This window comes from Bufo gargarizans, chromosome 2 (assembly GCF_014858855.1).
Source record: "Bufo gargarizans isolate SCDJY-AF-19 chromosome 2, ASM1485885v1, whole genome shotgun sequence".
NCBI classification, from domain to species: Eukaryota; Metazoa; Chordata; class Amphibia; order Anura; family Bufonidae; genus Bufo; species Bufo gargarizans.
Genome location: NC_058081.1, coordinates 211,460,801 through 211,485,061, shown reverse-complemented (window position 1 = coordinate 211,485,061; position 24,261 = coordinate 211,460,801). Strand labels below are relative to the sequence as shown.

Sequence of the window (24,261 nt, the reverse complement as noted above, 5' to 3'; positions counted from 1 at the left end):
CTACTTTCACACCTGCGTTAGGTGCGGAGCCGTTTGCATTGCCATGAACAAAAAAATTTAAATAAAATATATATATTTCTTTTGTTCATGATAATGCAAACTGATCCGTTTTGACTTGCACTTAAAGTCAATGGGAGGCGGATCTGTTTTCAATTGCACCATATTGTGTCAGTGAAAACGGATCTGTCCCCATTGACTTACATTGTAAGTCAGGACGGATCCGTTTGGCTCCGCATAGTCAGGCGGACATCAAAACGCTGCAAGGAGTGTTTTGGTGTCTGCCTCCAGAGCGGAATGGAGGCTGAACAGAGCCAAACTGAGGCATTCTGAACGGATCCTTATCTATTCAGAATGCAATGGAGCTAAACTGTGAGAGCCTTAAAACGGATCTCACAGGCGGACCCAGAAACGCCAGTGTGAAAGTAGCCTTAACTGCAAAGCAGTTGCTGAAAGAGTGCCAAGAAGAAAAACGACAGTACTGCTGCAAATATCTTTGGCATGATGATATTTTTAGTTATAGGATAACATACAGAATGACAAGAAAATTCACCCAGCCGTCATGAAAAGCGTTCACTTGAAATGAAGACAAGTAGATTATGAAATTAATGGATTAAAGTGTATTCATTACCACAAGAGATGAGCAAATTTCATATTTTGAAATTCGTTTGGTGGTAAAAAGCAGAATTGCGTTATGGATTCCGTTACCACGGACCATAACTCTGTTCTATTATGGAATGCCTTTAGAGGCAGTTATTCATTCCGACATAATAGAAGTCTATGGGCTGCATAATGAATCCAACCCGTTTCTGTTATGGAGGAGAGGACTCCAGCATACAAAGTGCAAACAAATTTCATAACAAGAAATTCGCTCATCCCCAATTACCACTACCACCCTAGAACCACAGCATTGAGCCCCATGCACGCGACTGTATTTATGGTCTGCATCCGATTTACAAAAAATGAGGACAGGATGCAATTTGCTGTCCACATAATGTGTCCGTTCTGCAAAAAAAAAAAAAATGAAACATATCCTATTCTTGTCTGTCTTGTGGACAAGAGGTATTTTTAACATAGGGTGGGACATACGGAATGGGAAAATGCTGGATGATCATGGCGGGTATCTATGTTTTCGGATACGCAATTTACAGAATGCTAAACAGATACAGTTATGTGCATGAGGCCTCTGCACTCTGCTTAGGCCCAGGCTAGTGTTTTTTGTGCCTTTTATGTGGTAACTCCAGGTAAGACCTCATATAGGTGGCAGCATTTTAACCGCAAATTCCAGCCCAAGTCTAATGACCCAAACTAACAGCATCATAGGGATCTAGGACACCAAGTTCAGCTCACTAAACCACCAGTCAGGCCAGGAGTTACGACTAATATGGACACTAACCTGCGCCCGCATTACGGCCTTCTGAATGACTACTAATGCTGAACACAGTGTGGATAGTGCGGCTGAGATAAAAAAACCATGCCGATTTGTAGTAACACTGCATGCCAGCACAGTTTTCAGCTGTATCGTGGGCACATAGCTTGAGTCATCAATTTAACAGATTTGGCAAAAAAAAAATCAAAATCTTCAGCTGTTCTGTGGAATTTGATCGTCTGCCATAGTCTACCACTCCACTTTTCCCTTCCACTGGTATTACCAAATCGCTCCGAGTGAGAAGCAGCTGCAGTATTACTTTTAAAGTGCTTGCGTCTAGTTCAGCACTCTAGAACTGTAAAACTACAGCTCCCAGCATGCACACTTGCTCAGCTGTTCTTAAAGCTACCAGAAGTGAATAGAGTATTCAGCACATCCAGAGTACAGAGGTTGCTGATCTCTATCCCAGTGGGTAAGCTGCTGGCTCACTTAGCATCACTGCATTGAACATTTAATGGGACTGTCTTGCGATATACCACCAATGTCCGATAGGCCAGAGACAAATCTATGGCAATCGACAGAACAAAGTGGCAGTGATGCCAAGATAACACTGTGCTACTTTGTTTTCGGGCAGCCGCATGATTAGCCACTGGCTGCTGAAATGCCCCCAATGTCTAACCTATAAATCGGCGTAAAAGGAAACATTGGAATTGCACTGCAATCTATGTGCAGTAAGGTATAGAGCAGGAAACGCTGAACAGATTGAAATATACCTTTCAATTAAATCTCTGCTCTTTCTGTGCTTAAGAGTGCTAAGCATAGACTGGGACTTCTTGGTTACTCACCTTTCCTGTACAAGCGTGCATAATCACTGAAGCTTTTCCAATAAAACTATATATCTGTTCAGTTTCCCCTGCCCTAGAACATGGAGCTGGCACGTTATACCGCATGTCCTAATGTGACAGGTTCCCTTGAAGGGTATTTATCAGAAGTCCTATGACAGATGTATTTGCTTTCTGGAGATGGTGAGGGGAATTAATCATTCCTCCATGCCAGTTTTTGATGGAAAAAAACAAAAATAAAAAGCAAACCTCATGTCCAGGACTTTTAAACACCACTGCGACTAATTTTAGTTGCATATAGCGTTTCTACGCTACCCTCAGCACCTTCCCATACAGGGGTGTGATGAGGGTGGGAGGAGCATAGGGCCAGTGGGCATAACACATTTATCTTCTTTTATGTCACCTTTGTGGTGTAAATGCAGACTGAAATCTATTGCAGCTACTAGCTGCCATCGATTTCAGTTTAGACACACGGAGTGACGTAGGATGCGCCTAATTTATGACTAAGCCTGCGCCTTGTCATACATTAAGTGCATCCTCCGGCAGCACGGAGTATAAAGACTGGTGTGCCACACACCAATCTTGATAAATCTCCCACAGTGTGTAAAAGTCTTGTTCAAGGCAGGTTAAGCTTCCAGCTATAGAAAAATATTCTACTTGTACATTATAAGATACATTTTAAAATAACTAAACTGTTAAACCCTGTAGATACACTATAAATGTCCTATGTCATTTCATGTATGGCAAATAAACATCTAAAAGTAAAACAAAAGAACCATGAGTATCAAATGGGCAGCAGCGATGGCACAGGATTAATAGTAACAGACTATCAAAAAAATGCTAGACCATACATGGGGACACATTACAAAGTGTGAGTGGAGTAAAACACAAAGGTGAGAATGCTTGGGGTTAATTGTTTCCAGCCCAAAAGAGTTTTTTTTTTTTTTTTTTTTTCTCCAGAGTATACACATGCATCTGCTTATTCCAAGCACCAATGAAGGATAACGCTTAGGCAAGTTCCAGAACCTCCTTCCATAGAGTCAAAACATTATTATTAAGATGCTTTGTGAAAGTCCTGGATTTGTGAAGGTTGTAATGTTGTAGGGACCATTATGAATAATTTTTGCAGAACTCTCTATCCCAAGATTAGGTAAACCAGTGCCGCCACATTCTTTAACTACAAGTACCAGCAGCAAGCGGAGAACAGTGGGATTCCTCTTTTTAGAAATCATCATTAATAATCCAACAACGGGGCACAATAAAACCAGTAAAGTCTTCGATTCCAAAGTAGTCCATCATACCAATGGTAGGAAACAGTCAGTTAAGAACCAAGGTAAACAGTCATCAAGGCGATCCTCCACAGTGCACCGCCTGCCCAATGTAACCTGAAGGTGTTAAATACGCATACGCTTGATGCTTCTTTTATTGAAATAAATTAAACGAGGAAAAAACAGACTATTACATGGTCAAGCACTTTCCATGGATGAGAAAAATAAAGTGGGGCAGGGGTCCAAGCAATGGCAGGGTCTGCAGAAGTCTCTAAAACCACTCTGTTCATAACACTGGGAACAAGAGTGAGACGGGAAATTACATCAAAAATCTTCTTTGGCGAGAACGTCACTGTTCTAAAGTAACTACTTCTACTGCCTGCCCATCCACCGTGACCGTAGAATCCGATATCCTTGCAGTGACTGGGGCCATGGCAACTTGCACTGGTCCATTACCCTGCGTGAGGCTCGTGACCACCGTCTGGTACATACTGACTGGTATCTGTACTAGTCCTGTAATGGAAAAAAACATTAATTTATTGATACAGAGTTAGTTCCCAGTTACAAGGTTGAAAGAATGTCTAAGCTTAACCCATACAAGAGGTTATCAGTCAACCTAATGTGACCCTCCTGTTCAAGCAGATATGTCAGCTGCAAATCTGACAGTTCCCAAACCCCTCTTCTGCCATCCACGATGGCCATACAGATAATGAACTCTAGGCATTTGATAGTCCAAGACACTTCCTGCTGCCTTTGTATTGGCCAGCACTGCTCACGTGAATAGTACTTGCCAAGTCAAGAGGAAAAGTAGAAAGCGTCTAGAGTGACCGTGTGCACCAGATAGTCGGAGAAGCTGTGTGGCCATCTTGGATAGCAGAAGAGAGAAGCCTGAGAATTGGCGGATCTTCAACTAAAAAGATGAAAAGGAAATCAACCTGTAAGCTGGCAGCATTAGCACATCAGAAGCAGGAGATATCACTGTCAAAAACCAAGTCAGGAATAAACAGGGGGGGGGGGGATTTCTAACAGTGATATCTTCCCATGTACTGAAGATAAGATGCTGTGATTTTGGTATTTTTTTTTAAAGCTTGGAATGTCTGCTTTCAAACAATACAAAGCCCATATCTCTAGATCCCTTCAGTCTGGAGGAGGAGGGGGGAAGTTGGGGAGCTGTCTGCAGGTGGAAAGGAAAAATATATATATAGAAATTGGTCATTATTATCATTGTAGTGACCAACAGATAGATAGATAGATCGATAGATACTCTGATCTCTATGTCTCTCTAGGCCATGAAATCTATCTGGGTTGTATTTCAGATTCATGTATCGATATGGGATTTATCTGAGAGCTATGCATATGATATCAAAAATAGAGTTGCCATACAAATGCCTTATTCAGAAATACCAGCTACTGGGAGTCAGTCTCAATGATGTCACTACTGATGACAGGTGTTCTTTTTACACTAAGCCAGATAAAAGAACTGCCAAACTGGCTTATAACCCATTCACAAGTGTTTATCCTAGTGTATAGGATATGGCCTACACTGATCGTTACACACCATCGATCCTAATAGGATTTTAATTAAGACGGTTCTAACCATTGATGCACACACATATACCTAAATGAATGAAAAATACAAGTAAAACAAGCTAAAAAAAATACAAAAGAAAAATCACATTTATTGTTACATTGACATTTTAATAACTGCTGTTTGCTCTGTAGCTGAAACAATCAGACACAGTTAGAGGCAGATAACATTTTAGATTATAATCACAGTATTGGCACCAAGGAACTAATTAATACTACTGTAATATAAATAAATGATTGGCGCTCTCTCCAGAATCACACTGGGACATATAGCTAAAAATATAAACTTTATTCTATAATGTCCGCCCAAAGAAAGGCCAATTACATTATAATAAAGACACATTAAAATGTATTCAATTAAAAATCGAGACGGGAATATAATAAATACAAAAACAAACAATATTAGTGAGGAAATCACAAAAAGTGCATATAAGTAATGTGGAACTTGTAGTGCATCTGATCGTGCACCACAAATAAGGATAATCCAATGTGTAATGTGGATGATCCAACAGTCATAGGAATAGTCCCCAAATATTGAGATATATATTCATTAATTGATGCAATATTGATGTAACAATGTCCGTTCTTGTGACATTTTTGTAATAAAATGGAGATGTATATTATAGGCTATAAAGTTATATTGTACTAGCAGTGAAGCGGATTTGGGCCAGAAATCCCTTCTTAATGTTCACTTATTTGGAACCTGAGAATTATCACGGCTGATGCTGTGGCTGCAGTAATTCATGTACAAATAACATCCGTTTCCCCCTTTTTATGTATATGGGTGTATACCCACTAACTTACGATTAGATGCTGAGGGATCTGAATCTCATGCCGGCCATGGCGTCCCATGTGTTGCTCGGCTTAGAGCGATCTTACTTCAGGTATAGTGTCTGTTTGGTTGCGTCCACTGGGTGATGATATGAGCTGAGTGCCGTAATGATTGCAGATCATGCAGCGCAGACGCTGGTAAGTAAAGTCCTCTCATGCTTTCAGCTGAGAACGTTGCGGAGCGCTGCGTTTCGCTTTTAATTTTCACGTCCTTCACTGCAGCGTCAATATTGGGGGGTCTTCCTGCACCAAACGCATTTCGGGACCCTCGAATGGTCCCTTCCTTAGTGGTCAGTGTTTTAGTTTTTTTGACCACTGAGGAAAGGACCAGTCGAGGGTCCCGAAGCCGGATGTTTTCATCCACGCAATGGGGAGATGCGGCGGCGGCCGTGCAGGTGTCAGAGGCGCAGAGTATGTATAACCTCTGTCAGAGGCCGGGCGTATGGGGAGGCATTTTAGGGGTCGGATAACCCCTTTAATCACAATACAGCATGGTCCTGCATTTTGGTACCAAATATAGTGTTTGCATCCATCTTAAGTATGGTATACTGAACATAGATTAATAATCTAATTAATAGGGAATGTTTTATTAAAGGAAGATTGCAGCCTTTACATTCCTGCAGTCCAGTGATGGCAGCCCGCAGGCTGACGGCACCAGCATTGCCTGGTATTAAAACTCAGCAGACAGTGGAGTGATTAAGCCCTTGACAAGTATTAATCAGGTTTGTGATTGTCCCGACACTGCATCTGGTCAGGCATGGGGCTTTGATTAGGCTAATCTAGTCTGCACATGTTCATAATCCAAAGTGGTGGATTAAGACCCTTTCAGTTTTATTAAAAGACGCTTGCGTCTCTCCAACTCAGATAGCCAACTCACCAAGTCACAAATGCCATAAACTGCTGGAGCAATCTGTGCTCCATATATACTTGTGCTGATATAGCAGAAAATATTAATTACCACCAGAGATAACTGATCAGAACTGAGAGAATAAGGCTACATTCACACAAACATGGTGTTTTGCGGATCCGCAAAACACGGACACATGTGCGTTCTGCCACACAGTTCCGTCTACAATTGCGGACAAGAATAGGACAGGCACAAAGCAACGGATGTGGACAGCACACGTGTGCTGTCTGCATCTTTTGTGGCCCATACAAATAAATGGGTCTGCACCAGTTCCGCAAAATTGCGGAACGGATGCAGACTCATTTATACGGTCGTGTGAATGCAGCCTAAACAACATAATGTTGGCTACTTGTTGTCCAATCACGTCCCCACCTTGTAGTGCACTGAGATAATGAGGATCATTTTAGTTCATATATTATTTTTTTTAACATATAGTCCTGATTTATCACACATATAATGTCCTCAAAAAGTCACAAAATGAGGCCTTTCGTGAATTTTTTTTACTTGCGCAATTTTTTTTTTTAAACTTTTTTTTGCATTTACACCACTTGCTCCAGTTTTGAAATATGGGCATGTTTAGCTATGTTAATGAGTTTCCAGATTTATTACTGAGACTTAAATTTCACAAATATCATTCCAGTACAAGTTAGAGTAGGAAAACTGGAGTAGCTTTTCTAGACAAAAGTGTTGCGTTAATATTTGCGTTATGAACTCTGGCAGTCTGATCCGGCAGAGGAAAAGACTACCGGAGTTCACTGTATAACCGTGCACCACCAGATCCCCATTCACTATAACAGGACCCGGAATGTATGATGGCTTTCAGATGTTACAGTGAATTCCAACAGTGTGTTCCTCAGCTGCAACAGTCTGCCAGAATTCACAACGCAGATATGAAGCTGGCCTTAGGCTTAAGGATGAGACAAATGTATCGAAAACATGTGACATTTGATGAATGTGACAAAGTACAACTTATACTCATGCAAAACAGACTTCAAATATCCCCCTCATGATAAATTCCCCCATTGACTGTTCACTGAATAATAGCCAGTATTTGAGGAGGACTTTAGAAATGTAATGGTTATGCAGATTCTGCCTGTCCATAGTATATAATGGGAGAATCAGCTCACCTTTTTTATTATTATTTATGAATGATAGCGCAGGCACATACACTGCTGATGATTGTTCACCGTAAAGGGGGCTTAACGAACGCCAACGTACTTTGCTATATAGTCGATTAACGCTTGTTTCGGGGCACAAAATGTGCCTGTGTTAAAGGACCTTTTGGATGATTTCACATGCAGCATTCATGGCAGAAATTTCTGTGACAAAGTCAGCTGCATTTATGTGAATGTAAAGAACAGGAATAGCTCACTCCTAAGCAATTAGGACCAGGTGCTCTAGGCCAGAAGACTATCACCCGTACAGGAAGGAATAATAGAAGATAAGTGTGTAGGCTGGACTGGCACTCTGTATGTGTGGAGTAATACGGATAAAATACAATAAAATGGTAAAAATACAATATAATGTAAAGTGATCACACAATTTAATTATAATAACATTGAAATGCCAAAATATATGGCTAAAAATAAATGGCTAAAAAGAAACGCTGCGCGGCACAATAGAATACTGCAATAACAATCAAGAAAGTGATCTAGGTGTGATCACAATATGTCCTTGAAAGTGACGATATTCAATGGTATTCTTGGATATAAGACAAAGAAAAATGCAGGTTGTGAGTCCTTTTTTCTTCAGATATTGTATAAGCAGAAGTGCCACATTGAATCTGTAATAATGATATATGTCCGTATTGCAGAGGACTTTTACATAGAGCGGGTAGTCAGAAAAGACTTTTCAGTCAATTATGGTCCCATTCAATTTGCAGATAAAGTGCTGTATGCTCTGAAATAGCAAAAGGTCTTACCTTAACCCGGATGGTTTTCAAGGTAGATGTAATTACCGTATAGCTGGTTCAGCCCGGTCTTCTACTGTATGTGTGTACCAACGCTGGAGTAGCGTGGTCTCCGGCGTGCTCCTGGCTTAGTCCGCAACAAGGTATCGTGAAGGCGGATAGCTGGATTGTTTGTATCCCAGGCGCCGCGTCTCACGTGGTGTGTGACGTAGTCTTAGTCCGTGACTGTATCCGGGTATCGCGAGAACTCTGCTCGGCGATTTTTTAAATAGGAAATTTTTTCGGAGCGCTCCAATTTTTGAAAGGATAGTTTCAGACTTTATAGCATCTGTAGAAAGGCCTTTGAATAGAGTGGGAGCTATCAGCTGTTTACGCCAAACGCGTTTCGGGGACCTCTTCCCCTTCTTCAGTGGCAGCTGATCTCCCAAATTTAAGGTTGGCTTTATATAGATCCATCAGAGAAAACTAAAAGGCGGCCTGGATTCAAAATTTCGAATGGATATCCAATTGTCTATGAAGAGTTTTATATGCGCTTTTAATGCGTTAATTTCTCTGCCTTTGCGTTTTTCTGATATGTTGTATATGATGTTTAATCTGATTTACCTCATAAGGAATAAATATTGCAGCTTATTTATTTTAATAAAAATATACACATAATAGCTAAAACAATAAATATTATCTAAAATGATTAAAACGTGTTTAAATATATTTCTTTAGTACAAAAGAATAGTATAATATCTAGTAGAATACATAGTAGTATGATGTTGCGTGATGGTAGAGAATGTTACATGGTGATAGAATGCAACATTCTATCACCATGTAACATTCTCTACCATCACGCAACATCATACTACTATGTATTCTACTAGATATTATACTATTCTTTTGTACTAAAGAAATATATTTAAACACGTTTTAATCATTTTATATAATATTTATTGTTTTAGCTATTATGTGTATATTTTTATTAAAATAAATAAGCTGCAATATTTATTCCTTATGAGGTAAATCAGATTAAACATCATATACAACATATCAGAAAAACGCAAAGGCAGAGAAATTAACGCATTAAAAGCGCATATAAAACTCTTCATAGACAATTGGATATCCATTCGAAATTTTGAATCCAGGCCGCCTTTTAGTTTTCTCTGATGGATCTATATAAAGCCAACCTTAAATTTGGGAGATCAGCTGCCACTGAAGAAGGGGAAGAGGTCCCCGAAACGCGTTTGGCGTAAACAGCTGATAGCTCCCACTCTATTCAAAGGCCTTTCTACAGATGCTATAAAGTCTGAAACTATCCTTTCAAAAATTGGAGCGCTCCGAAAAAATTTCCTATTTAAAAAATCGCCGAGCAGAGTTCTCGCGATACCCGGATACAGTCACGGACTAAGACTACGTCACACACCACGTGAGACGCGGCGCCCTGGGATACAAACAATCCAGCTATCCGCCTTCACGATACCTTGTTGCGGACTAAGCCAGGAGCACGCCGGAGACCACGCTACTCCAGCGTTGGTACACACATACAGTAGAAGACCGGGCTGAACCAGCTATACGGTAATTACATCTACCTTGAAAACCATCCGGGTTAAGGTAAGACCTTTTGCTATCTCAGAGCATACAGCACTTTATCTGCAAATTGAATGGGACCATAATTGACTGAAAAGTCTTTTCTGACTACCCGCTCTATGTAAAAGTCCTCTGCAATACGGACATATATCATTATTACAGATTCAATGTGGCACTTCTGCTTATACAATATCTGAAGAAAAAAGGACTCACAACCTGCATTTTTCTTTGTCTTATATCCAAGAATACCATTGAATATCGTCACTTTCAAGGACATATTGTGATCACACCTAGATCACTTTCTTGATTGTTATTGCAGTATTCTATTGTGCCGCGCAGCGTTTCTTTTTAGCCATATATTTTGGCATTTCAATGTTATTATAATTAAATTGTGTGATCACTTTACATTATATTGTATTTTTACCATTTTATTGTATTTTATCCGTATTACTCCACACATACAGAGTGCCAGTCCAGCCTACACACTTATCTTCTATTTATGTGAATGTGGCTGCTTACTGCAACCTTTAGGGCTCATGCACACGACCATTGGATGTTTTGTGGTCCACAAATTGCGGATCTGCAAAACACAGATACCACCCGTGAGCACTCCGCATTTTGAGGACCAGAAAGTCCAGCCCCTAATAGAACAGTCATATCCTTCTCGGTAATGCCAACACAGAATGCACATCGAGTCACTTCTGTTTTTTGTGGCCCCATTGAAGCAAATGGTTCCGCATACGGGACGCAAATAAATAAATAAATAAAGGAATGACACAGGAAAAAAATATGTTCATGTACACTTATTCAGATGAATGGGACAGTCACAGGAATTTCCACATTAAATCTGCTGCGTGTTAATTCCTCCTAAAGAAGCCCAATAAAAACTAGGATGTTAAAGGGGTTGTCCAATCTCTTTGGACATTGTTAACTAACAATAGCTGCCTATTGTATCTGTTGGCAGAAAAAAAACCAAAAAAAAAACCTCACTTGCTCCAATAACTGGTAGTGATGAGCAGCAGGGGCAATATTCGAATTCGCGATATTTCGCGAATATTTGGGCGAATATTCGCCATATATTCAAGGATTCGCGAATTCATGATCTCCAGGCATTATTTTCTTGATTGCGAAAATTTGCATGAAATTCGCATTTTTTTTTTCGCATAAAAATTCGCATGAACTGATATTTTCACAAAAAACGAATATTCGCAATTACGAATATATTTTGCGATATTCTAAATATTCGCGAATTCTCGAAGTGCCGATATTCGCGATTAAAATTCGCAATTCGAATATTCGTTATCAACACTAATAACTGGCCTCAGCTGTCACATGTCCCCAACAGCACATCACTGCTGGGGACAGTTACCGTATAGGCAGGGGTGCACCTAGCCTTTCTGCTGCCTGAGGCAAAAACTAAAATGGTGCCCCTACCTCCCAAATGCCAATTTCTTAACCTAACCCCTTCCCCTAAGCCCATGGCCCTTTGGCTGCCCCCACCTGGTGCACTCCTGCGTCTAGGGACATATCACTGCTAAAGCCAGTATTTGGCTGCAGCTGTGCATGTGACCATGTCCGTATGGAAGCTTACAGTATGGGACCCGGAAGACTGCTGGAGACATCCAGGGACCGAGTATAACTATTATGCTATCAAAACACAATAAGGGTACTTTCACACTAGCGTTATTCTTTTCCGGTATCGAGTTCCATCCTAGGGGCTCAATACTGATCAGTTTTATCCTAATGCATTCTGAATGGAGACTAATCCATTCAGTATGCATCAGGATGCCTTCAGTTCAGTCACTCTTACGGTACAGTATTTGGCCGGAGAAATACCGCAACATTCTGCTGTATTTTCTCCGTCCAAAATTCCGGAACACTTGCCGGAATGCCGGATCCGGAATTATTTTCCATTCAAATGCATTAATGCCGTATGCGTCACCAAGTGTTCCGGCAAAACTGATCCGCAGACCTTTAAAAATGCAAAAAAAAAAAAAAATTAAAAAAAATACTGGATCCGTTTTTCCCAGATGACACTGGAGAGACGTGTTTCAATGCATTTGTTAAACAGATCCGTCTACAAACGCTATCCGTTTGCACACGGATTTCTGGATCTGGCAGGCAGTTCCGGCGACGGAACTGCCTGCCTGATCTTCACAATGCAAGTGTGAAAGTACCCTATCAAATTTGCCTGACTGGAGATGACTACGAGACAGGGACCTGAAGTTTACCATCTTCTGAACCTAAGAGGGGAAACGTGCATGAGACGCACAACCTGTCCACTTTATTAAAAGCATCCATGTAATCAAGCAATTAGAAACTACCTATGAAGTATATTCCTTTTAGCTACCTCAATCTGTGCACTGCCCTTGTCATGGCTACATCTTTATACTCACGCTCACTATAGGTATTGGGTGGGGAGAAGGTGTGGTATTGTCTATACTGTACCACGGGTGGGAACGATGGTGATCCCAATGATCCCTACTCAGAGTGACCCCACCAGCAGGTACAATCTGGCAGGGCACTTAGTTTATGTTACTGCATGAAAAGGCTGAGGAAAGCCTGCCGGAGACAGGTCTGCAGTGCGGAACAATGGGCTCGATTCATCTTGCTATGTTCCTGCACAGCTGTTTACTGGCTCCGGATTACTGCAGTCACATGAGCTGCTTTATAGCATAGCAAGCTGTCAGAGGCTGGGAAGGTCATGAGGAGAGGGGAATCAGGACAGCACCATCCCACTGCACTGCGGTATGTGGGGAGGAGGAACGCCATCAGGACCTTCTACACACCCATCAAGGAATAGCAAGACTGCAAGCCAGAAAATGCAACCACAGGGTAGAATAGAATCACTTACAGGCCAGCCTCTCATACACAAACTTGGTGCGTGCTCAGTTCACACTGAACTCAGGCCAATCATGTTAAATTGCAGTGCAATACATGGCTAGATACTATGGGAACTCAATAAAAAGAGATTTATTTCTATAGATGTGACCGTATCCCAATAGTCAGTTTGCTGAACAACCTTTAAAGTCAGCAATCCACCTAAAGGCCTGCTCCCACTGCGTTCCCTACGTTCTGGTCCCTGCAGTGTTGACATCCGGTGCAGCATGACCATGATCAAATGCACTGCTGCAGTCAATGTGTGGTTATTGGCCACGTCACTGCTGAAGCCAGTGACTGGCTGCAGCAGAGCATGTGACTATGCCCATGCTTGGCTGCATGTCAACACTGAGGTCAGGAACAAGGAAAAACTGGGAGGCAGCACGGAGGACCGGGACAAGACTGGAGCAAAATTCTGTATTTCTACATGGAAAAACCAAAGCATGCTGTGGATGTCACCAAATCCAGTGTGTGAATCCACAGCGCAATCCCACATGCAGTGGATTTCCAGCAGAATTATTACATTTATGCATTTAATACACCGAAGGATCTGTTTCTGGAACCTAACGTCATGAGCCATTTCCTACTGAAGGTTGCTGGGCTGCCAAAAACATTTTTTCCCCATCATTATAATTTTTGGATATCAATTTTCTTAATGGTATATAAGCTAGAGATCAGGAGCAAAGACTATAAACAGCCATTTATCCAACCTTACAATAAAACGACTGTTCAGTAAAACCTCCAATGGCATTATTCCTCACAGTTCCCTTAAAGGGAGCCTGTCACCAACCTGATAAAGTTTTAGGCTAGCTTCACACGGTTTTGTCTGTCCTAGCAGAATTCACCTCGTCCACACATCCGGCTGATTCCGGTAGACAATATGGAGACTGCATGCTTCGGTTTGTGTCCAGCAGATTCCCAGCAATGTCTGCTAGAACAGCCTGCCGGAATTCACAACGGAGGCGTGAAACTAGCCTTAAACTGATGACATAGTTCAGTGGGACACAAAAACATGAAACAGATGTTACCTTTGTTTCGTTTTTCAGATCCTCCAATCCCCAGTGTTCTCCGGCCAGTGCGGTGTCTGTGTGACATCATTTTTCCCTGTAGCCCAAATCCTGTGCCTTCGTGCATCAACGCTGAGCCAGAGATATCGGCACATGCCCACTGCATCTCTCTGTGCCTCTCAGTGGGCAAGAGCACTGCGCATGCCTGGCGGTAATGGGTGGGTGAAGGTATGAGACTGGGGTTAGGCACACAGAGTTAAGAGCGTGTAAGGCGGGGGGGGGGCTGGGCACTTGCAGCAAACTCTCCTCCGCTGGGCACTTGCGATGGCTCATTAGCATATCATAAAAAATACTTTTGGGCGATTTGGAGGATCTGAAATACTAAACAAGCTAATATCGGTGTCATGTCTTTGGGCCCCACTGAACTATAAAATTGGTTTAAAACCGGTCAGGTTGGTGACAGACTCTATAAGGCAGCACAGACAAAAACCCTATGTGTCTGATGAAGAGATGTGCAGATTATTTTTTTCTAATATTGAATAAGGGTTAATTTGTCTTATTTTCTTAACCGCTTATTTAGAGGCTACACTCAAATTAAACTAATCACTCTGGTCCTGGCAAACTGGATGTTGGATTTAAAGCTCCTCTTGGCTAATTCCTTCAAAATCTGTTTTAGCAAGGGAACGACCACATGGTGCGCTTGGGTTGCGGATGCATTGTATTGCGGGTGCCGTGCATCCATTAACGATGCAGAATCATTGTGCACTAAGCAGTGCTGTCCACATTAGTTTAATTACAGCCTGCTACACCCATCTTAAAGCGGCCGCCGTGTGGTTGTACCCCAACATGTCTGCTTCCACTTCACCTCTTTCATAATTTGCAGCACAGAGAAGAGATTGCCATAGCAAAAGGGTGCTGCCACACATCGCTGCAGTGCGATGCTAACAAAAAAAATAAAGAGGTTTTTGCAACATACCTGCTTTTACAGTGCGCTTTCTTCCAGAAAAGGGAAACGCACCGCAAAATTTAATGACATTAATAGCAAAATAGAGTTACAAAAAGGCAATTTAAGTCTGTTGTGTTCTCCCTTTGCTAAAAGAAAAAGCATGTGAATCAGCAGGTTGTAGAGAGCAGGAGAGGAGAGGACTGATATATAGTTTAGTGGGAAAAGATTCAGTAAAACTTGATTTCATTCATTTAGAGTCCTGCTCATTCTGGGCTTTGAAGTCCAGGAGGCGGTCCTATCCCTGATTGACATCCTTCCCTCTACGGCTGTGTATACATGGATAGCTGTCAGTCACTGATGGGAACAGGAACGTCTCCAGGAATATAAATATATTACAAGTAAGGGTTTGGCTACACTGCCACAAGAAAGTCATGCAACATTTCATGGAATGTTTGTCAATGGTGTTGCAATGTGACAAGCGACATGCTGCTACAGTTGCAGTAAGATTTTGAGTTGCACGTAACTTTTACTCCACTGACCAATGTAAGTCGCAAGCAATACGCGACTCATCTGCCGCTTGGCTGTGTTTTCACAGCCAAATCACAGTTCTAAAATAGTCACGCTACAGCATGTTACAGATAAGTCACACATGTTCGTTTGACATGACTTTTCTGCGTCTTGCTATTGCACGAAACGTCGCCGTGTGGCCATACCCTTCTACTGAATCTTCCTCCTCCCCCCAAAAAAAAATATATCAACTTATTCAGCTGCTCCTGCTCTATAACATGTTGCATACAACACAGACACCATGTTCAATGTGACAGGTTCTCTTTAATATATCAGCCCCAGTTACAGGAGAAATCAGTAATTAAAAATAAATAATAATAAACACCATCATCACACTGCAGCTTCTAGCCCCACTCGGCAATAATCCACACATACATTATGTGTTATGGAAAGGGGATAATTTTTTTTAAAGTATTTTAGTTGCACTTTTCCCTTTAAAAAATAAAAATAAAAAAATGACTTTCACAGGCATAAAAAAAATACTAAAATAAAATTACATACAAAAATAAATCCCCGTAAAAAAGGGGACAATTATTTACATAACTGAGGAAATAGAGTCATGAAGCACGCATTTAAAAAAAAAAAAAAAAAAAAAAAAAAAAGTGAAAATGTTGTTCATGCAAGCAAGTTTGTACTGCCATTTTTTACAGCATGGTGGCTCAGTGGTTAGCACTGGTGCCTTGCAGAGCTGGAGGTTGAGGGTCAAATCCAACCATGGACAACATCTGCATGGAGTTTGTATGTTCTCCCCGTGTTTGCGGGGGTTTCCTCCGAGTACTCCGGTTTCCTCCCTCACTCCAAAGACATAATGATAGGGAACTTAGATTGTGAGCCCCACTGGGGACAGTGATGATAATGTCTGCAGTAAAATAAAAAAATAAATAAAAACAGAACAAAATAACTTTTTTTTTTTTTTAGCGCCCTGTGGTTTCGGTCACCTTTTTATACACAGCGGGGGAAATTTATTAAGACCAGTGCTTTCTGCGCATTATTATAAGGGGCAGGCCTTCCCTGGCAGTCCGCACGCCTAAACAGAAATCTACGACAGCTCAGAGGCAGCTCCATTAATATAGTTGAAGACTAGTTGAAATGACTAAATTCTGCTAAAAAAAAAAAAATGCAGAACATTTTTCCATTTTCCATTCATGTATGCAATTTGTGTGCGCATTACTTTTTCCTACAGGTAGGATTTACAGCAAAAGTAAAAACCATACCTTTATTTCTGCCGGAGCCGGCCAGCACCAATGACTTGAATGGGAATGAGCTGCAAAACTGGACACAACTCAAATACTTAATGAGTCAAATAAAATCTCAAAAGAACTTGTTTAAATAAATGGATCCCAAAAATTATTAGAAGGGTCTGTTCACACAGAGTTTTTCAGATGTGCTTTTTGGCATGGATTCCACACTGAAAATGCTTGCAAATCATCTTGACCAATTTCAATGGTAAAACCACTTTACGTTTTTTTCTGCTTGTGGTTTTAAAAACCGTGGAAAAAAAACTAAATTAAAAACATCATTGGCATAAAAATCGCTGCAGAAAAAATCCGAAAGCAGAATACTGAAGAATCTGCATTTTTCAGCACAGTAAAAACTGTGTGTGAACTTAGCCTCATATCCTTTTAACTGCACATTTGTTGCGATACAGATAATGTGTATTTCGCTGACAGGGGCTCTTCAGACCTCTATTTGAGGGGCTGGGTGTGGAAGGGCTGGTAGTGCACCATCAGTAAATGCCACCAGCCTGGTAAGCAGTATAGCGAAGGCTGCCACCAGTTTATCCAGACAACCAGTAGATCTGGTTTTACTAGCAGAATTCTGCCACACAGTGCTTACCAGACAGGGACTCCTCATCAAAAGGGAAACCCTGTTTTTGCCTCTGAAAGCAAATGTGTAATGCATCATCACACCCAAATAAAGCCTGGCTCTTACCATTGGCATCCTGTACTCCAGTCAATGCTCCAACAGCTGCCGCAGTCTCCCCTGACAAAACGATCTGCCCTCCTCCCTGTAGTGTGGCTTCTGCCAATGTCGCTACTGCATGAGCCGCTGCTTCACTGTAATTGGACAGTCAACATGGAAAAAAAACAAATACCACATTAAATAAGCCCTTCTACCAGAGTAAAACTTCACACAACATAAGGCTTTCTTCCTTTTACCACGGCTACCAATCAAATGGTAGCCTCTTCCTTATTTGAAAGCACAACCCAACAATGGATGTAAAATACTGCTAGGCTAAGCCTGCTACAAAATTAAAGACTCCATTACACTGCACAATTGAGCCGATGATTGTAGGGAATGAAGCGTTCCTTCCTGGCAATCACCTGCTCATCAGTGGAGGAGACCTCTGCATTTTCATGCAGTGATCTCCTCCACTGTATGGGGAGGAGTGATCACTAATGACATCACTCGTCCCCATACAGAATCAGTTTCTGGCACCAGAGGCCGTTTAGACTGAAACGCTCATAGGATAAAATCGGCAGCACCGGCAGATTATGGCTACCGGGCATTCTTACAAACACTTGTTAGCGATTATCGGGTAAATGCTTGGCAAGTGTAAAAAAGGGGCTTTCAGTTAGAGAACATTTTAGCCCTTTTACAATGATTGAATTAAGGGGTCTCACACTATTCCAGGCATCAGACAATGCTGATATAAAATGATTAGCCATGACAACAGCAGGTTCCCCTCCTGTCGCAAAACTTGCTGCGACATATCAAGGCATGGACTCTACCAGATCTCTGAAGGTGTCCCCAAGACATTAACAGCAGATCCTTTAAAGGGAATCTGTCAGCACCAAAACCCGTCCAATCTAGAGTTAGTGTCACTTTATACACCGCTAAGTCCGGTTATGTCATTTTTATCTTCATACTCTGTGCTCCCACAATCCAGCAGTAAAATGCATTGAGAGGACTCCTCTCCATTATGTACATGAACTAAGGAGTCCTCTCAATACATTGTACTTAGGGCTGAAACGATTACTCGATTTAATCGAGTAATTCGACACAAAATAATCCTCGATGCAAATTTTTTGCATCGAGGATTCGTTTGTGTTATGTGACCACGGAGCGGGAGTGAAGCGCTTGCTATTACTCCTGCTCCGTGGTCTCCCGCTGGCCTGCAATACTCACCTTTCCAGCAGGCGGCCTCCGGACAATCCACAGTACGTCCATGGTCCTGCGCTGCTCTGACCTCCTGACGTACGCACGCCGTGACCTGACGCACTGTGTGACGTCAGGAGCAGAGCAGCGCAGAACGATGGAGTGTCGGCAGCACGCCTGCTGGAAAGGCAAGTTGGTGAAACCGAGGGGGTGGGGCGCAACTAAGGCCAGGCGCATGGAGTGCACAGCGTCATAGAAACCAGTGACGCTGTGCAGACCGGGCGTCAGGAGGAGCGTGGGGGCAGAGCTGATGGGGCGTCAGGAGGAGCGTGGGGGCAGAGCTGATGGGGCGTCAGGAGGAGCGTGGGGGCAGAGCTGATGGGGCGTCAGGAGGAGCGTGGGGGCAGAGCTGATGGGGCGTCAGGAGGAGCGTGGGGGCAGAGCTGATGGGGCACTGTGTGGGGGCAGAGCTGATGGGGCACTGTGTGGGGGCAGAGCTGATGGGGCACTGTGTGGGGGCAGAGCTGATGGGGCACTGTGTGGGGGCAGAGCTGATGGGGCACTGTGTGGGGGCAGAGCTGATGGGGCACTGTGTGGGGGCAGAGCTGATGGGGCGTCAGGAGGAGCGTGGGGGCAGAGCTGATGGGGCACTGTGTGGGGGCAGAGCTGATGCACTTGGGCTGATCGCACAGTGGGGAACAAAGGGTGTTGGGGACTGATGGCAGGGGGTCTGATGAGTTTTTATAAAGGAATTTTTTTTTTTAAAAAATAATCGATAGAATACTCGATTACTAAAATAATCATTTACTGCAGCCCTAATTGTACTGCTGGTTTCTTGGAGCACAGAGTTAGTATGAGGCAGTCGTAAGGATCTATTACCGGTACTTGAGATGAATATCTATTATATTTTCTGACAGACATTTCCGCTCATTGACTGTTGCCATAAATGATAATTTTCGATTACAGTTTAAAAAATAAATAAATAACCATATTTAACCACTTTTCAGCGAGGTGTACAACAGAGGATTTTTTTTGTGTGCCCATATATGGGTGCAACACATGAAACTCCCACGGTTCTTCAGAACCAGAGTTATGGCGCTCTAACTCAGGAGGTTCAGTCCAATAAAGCACCCTTATTTTACTTCTCTAAAAGCAGCCTCAGATAATGCATTATATGAGGTTCAGGAATTTTTAATTGTTCATTATGATTACAATTTGTATGGCGGCATGGAAAATTATAGCCTACATCATTCCCAATACTTGCATGCAAAAGTCTGCATCTGAGTGACACATGCACCATTGAATGTAGCGTTGAGAGAGAAGTGAGCTTCGGATCATAGAACTGAAGTCGCTTTGGTCAAAACTTTGTTTGAATGCTGTGCGGGGAGATGCATCTCTCTACAGCATTGAAATGTATGGGCGCCACCAAGACGAGATTCGTTATCTCCGAAGCCGCAAGAGACTTTGTTGAATAACTTTAATTCTAAAACTTGAATCTGAAGTTGGCCTCGGCTGGTACCTTGGTCCCGAAGCCAACTTCGAATTCAAGTTTTAAAATGGTTTTCAAGTTGAAAAATCTAGGTCCAAAATCTTCGCTCAACACTAAATGTAGACGTGTGGTATGTATGAACTCCGCACATCTTGTATTTTTTTGGGGTAGAATAATAGATATATGTTTATATGTGTAAACTTCTGCTTGAATGAGTTTCAGGAGCAAATGTTTGTTTTGATTAAGTTTTTAAATAAACATGAAGGTGGACATGGTTGTCAACGGTCTGTCAAGGCAATGACAATCATCAAGTTGTCTGCTTCCGGAAAATAGGTTTTACTCCTTGTATTAGATATATATAGATCTCTATCTCTATCTATCTATGGCAGCACCAACCATTAATGGAAGTGGGTGCTAGCTCAAGGGGAGAGGCTTACCCAAAATGTATTGCTGAAAAATAGAGCAGCACTCCAGGATTGCAGTAAAAAAAAATTGTGTTTATTCACCTATTAGTGACGCGACGTTTCGGCTTTATGTTGGAGCCGAAACATTGCGTCACTAACTGGTGAACACCACTATTTTTTTACTGCAATCCTGGAGTGCTGCTCTATTTTTCAGAGAAAAATATTATATATATAAACAATCCAAATAAATGTAACGCAGCACTCCTTAGATAAAAAGTGAAAAAATGTATTCAACACGTGTTTATACAGGCCTGTGTTGAATACATTTTTTATTTTCTGCGTTACATTTATTTGGATTGTGTTTGGACCCCAGGGGAAAATGCTGGCACCTGAATCATTTGCATCACTTGAAGTGAGGAGTGCTGCCCTGCCATCTTTTGGAGAGATATTTTATTTACCGTATTTTTCGCCGTATAAGACGCACCGGCGTATAAGACGCACCTAGGTTTTTGGGGAGGAAAATAAGAAAAAAAAATTTTTTAACCAAAAGGTGTACTGTGGGTTTGGTGGGTTTGGAACTAGGTGGTCTGTGGATGGCACTATTACTGGGGATCTGTGGATGACTGACACTGTTATGGGGGGAACTGTGGATGACAGACACTGTTATGGGGGGAACTGTGGATGACAGACACTGTTATGGGGGGAACTGTGGATGACAGACACTGTTATGGGGGGAACTGTGGATGACAGACACTGTTATGGGGGGATCTGTGGATGACAGACACCGTTATGGGGGGATCTGTGGATGACAGACACCGTTATGGGGGGATCTGTGGATGACAGACACCGTTATGGGGGGATCTGTGGATGACAGACACCGTTATGGGGGGATCTGTGGATGACAGACACCGTTATGGGGGGATCTGTGGATGACAGACACCGTTATGGGGGGAACTGTGGATGACAGACACCGTTATGGGGGGATCTGTGGATGACAGACACCGTTATGGGGGGATCTGTGGATGACAGACACCGTTATGGGGGGATCTGTGGATGACAGACACCGTTATGGGGGGAACTGTGGATGACAGACACCGTTATGGGGGGAACTGTGGATGACAGACACCGTTATGGGGGGGAACTGTGGATGACAGACACCGTTATGGGGGGAACTGTGGATGACAGACACCGTTATGGGGGGAACTGTGGATGACAGACACCGTTATGGGGGGAACTGTGGATGACAGACACCGTTATGGGGGGAACTGTGGATGACAGACACCGTTATGGGGGGAACTGTGGATGACAGACACCGTTATGGGGGGAACTGTGGATGACAGACACCGTTATGGGGGGAACTGTGGATGACAGACACCGTTAATGGGGGGAACTGTGGATGACAGACACCGTTATGGGGGGAACTGTGGATGACAGACACCGTTATGGGGGGAACTGTGGATGACAGACACCGTTATGGGGGGAACTGTGGATGACAGACACCGTTATGGGGGGAACTGTGGATGACAGACACTGTTATGGGGGGAACTGTGGATGACAGACACTGTTATGGGGGGAACTGTGGATGACAGACACTGTTATGGGGGGAACTGTGGATGACAGACACTGTTATGGGGGGAACTGTGGATGACAGACACTGTTATGGGGGGGAACTGTGGATGACAGACACTGTTATGGGGGGAACTGTGGATGACAGACACTGTTAGGGGGGAAACTGTGGATGACAGACACTGTTATGGGGGAACTGTGGATGACAGACACTGTTATGGGGGGAACTGTGGATGACAGACACTGTTATGGGGGGAACTGTGGATGACAGACACTGTTATGGGGGGAACTGTGGATGACAGACACTGTTATGGGGGGAACTGTGGATGACAGACACTGTTATGGGGGGAACTGTGGATGACAGACACTGTTATGGGGGGAACTGTGGATGACAGACACTGTTATGGGGGGAACTGTGGATGACAGACACTGTATGGGGGGAACTGTGGATGACAGACACTGTTATGGGGGGAACTGTGGATGACAGACACTGTTATGGGGGGAACTGTGGATGACAGACACTGTTATGGGGGGAACTGTGGATGACAGACACTGTTATGGGGGGAACTGTGGATGACAGACACTGTTATGGGGGGGGAACTGTGGATGACAGACACTGTTATGGGGGGAACTGTGGATGACAGACACTGTTATGGGGGGAACTGTGGATGACAGACACTGTTATGGGGGGAACTGTGGATGACAGACACTGTTATGGGGGGAACTGTGGATGACAGACACTGTTATGGGGGGAACTGTGGATGACAGACACTGTTATGGGGGGAACTGTGGATGACAGACACTGTTATGGGGGGAACTGTGGATGACAGACACTGTTATGGGGGGAAACTGTGGATGACAGACACTGTTATGGGGGGAACTGTGGATGACAGACACTGTTATGGGGGGAACTGTGGATGACAGACACTGTTATGGGGGGAACTGTGGATGACAGACACTGTTATGGGGGGAACTGTGGATGACAGACACTGTTATGGGGGGAACTGTGGATGACAGACACTGTTATGGGGGGGAACTGTGGATGACAGACACTGTTATGGGGGGAACTGTGGATGACAGACACTGTTATGGGGGGAACTGTGGATGACAGACACTGTTATGGGGGGAACTGTGGATGACAGACACTGTTATGGGGGGGAACTGTGGATGACAGACACTGTTATGGGGGGAACTGTGGATGACAGACACTGTTATGGGGGGAACTGTGGATGACAGAGACACTGTTATGGGGGGAACTGTGGATGACAGACACTGTTATGGGGGGAAACTGTGGATGACAGACACTGTTATGGGGGAACTGTGGATGACAGACACTGTTATGGGGGGAACTGTGGATGACAGACACTGTTATGGGGGGAACTGTGGTGTTGATGACAGACACTGTTATGGGGGGAACTGTGGATGACAGACACTGTTATGGGGGGGGAACTGTGGATGACAGACACTGTTATGGGGGGAACTGTGATGACAGACACTGTTATGGGGGGGAACTGTGGATGACAGACACTGTTATGGGGGGAAACTGTGGATGACGAGACACTGTTATGGGGGAACTGTGGATGACAGACACTGTTATGGGGGAACTGTGGATGACAGACACTGTTATGGGGGAACTGTGGATGACAGACACTGTTATGGGGGGAACTGTGGATGACAGACACTGTTATGGGGGAACTGTGGATGACAGACACTGTTATGGGGGGAACTGTGGATGACAGACACTGTTATGGGGGGAACTGTGGATGACAGACACTGTTATGGGGGGAACTGTGGATGACAGACACTGTTATGGGGGAACTGTGGATGACAGACACTGTTATGGGGGGAACTGTGGATGACAGACACTGTTATGGGGGAACTGTGGATGACAGACACTGTTATGGGGGGAACTGTGGATGACAGACACTGTTATGGGGGAACTGTGGATGACAGACACTGTTATGGGGGAACTGTGGATGACAGACACTGTTATGGGGGGAACTGTGGATGACAGACACTGT

At 43.2% G+C, this 24,261-nt stretch overlaps 1 protein-coding gene across 9 annotated transcripts in view; it reads right to left on the bottom strand.

Annotated features, from left to right (window-relative positions):
- Window positions 1-236: 236 nt before the first annotated feature.
- The window catches only part of NRF1 (nuclear respiratory factor 1), a 75,136-nt gene continuing 51,111 nt past the window's right edge, over window positions 237-24,261 (bottom strand). For 5 of the 9 annotated variants that reach the window (XM_044279982.1, XM_044279977.1, XM_044279978.1 and 2 more), the window contains exons 10-11: window positions 17,615-17,754; window positions 15,951-16,541 (exon numbers count right to left, since the gene is read on the bottom strand). In XM_044279982.1, coding sequence (XP_044135917.1) covers window positions 16,342-16,541; window positions 17,615-17,754 — 340 coding nt within the window. In that variant the 3' untranslated portion in view covers window positions 15,951-16,341. Of the gene's footprint in view, window positions 3,990-15,950; window positions 16,542-16,896; window positions 16,955-17,614; window positions 17,755-24,261 lie in introns of those variants that run through there. The other 4 variants (XM_044279986.1, XM_044279984.1, XM_044279985.1 and 1 more) reach the window with 4 other exon arrangements.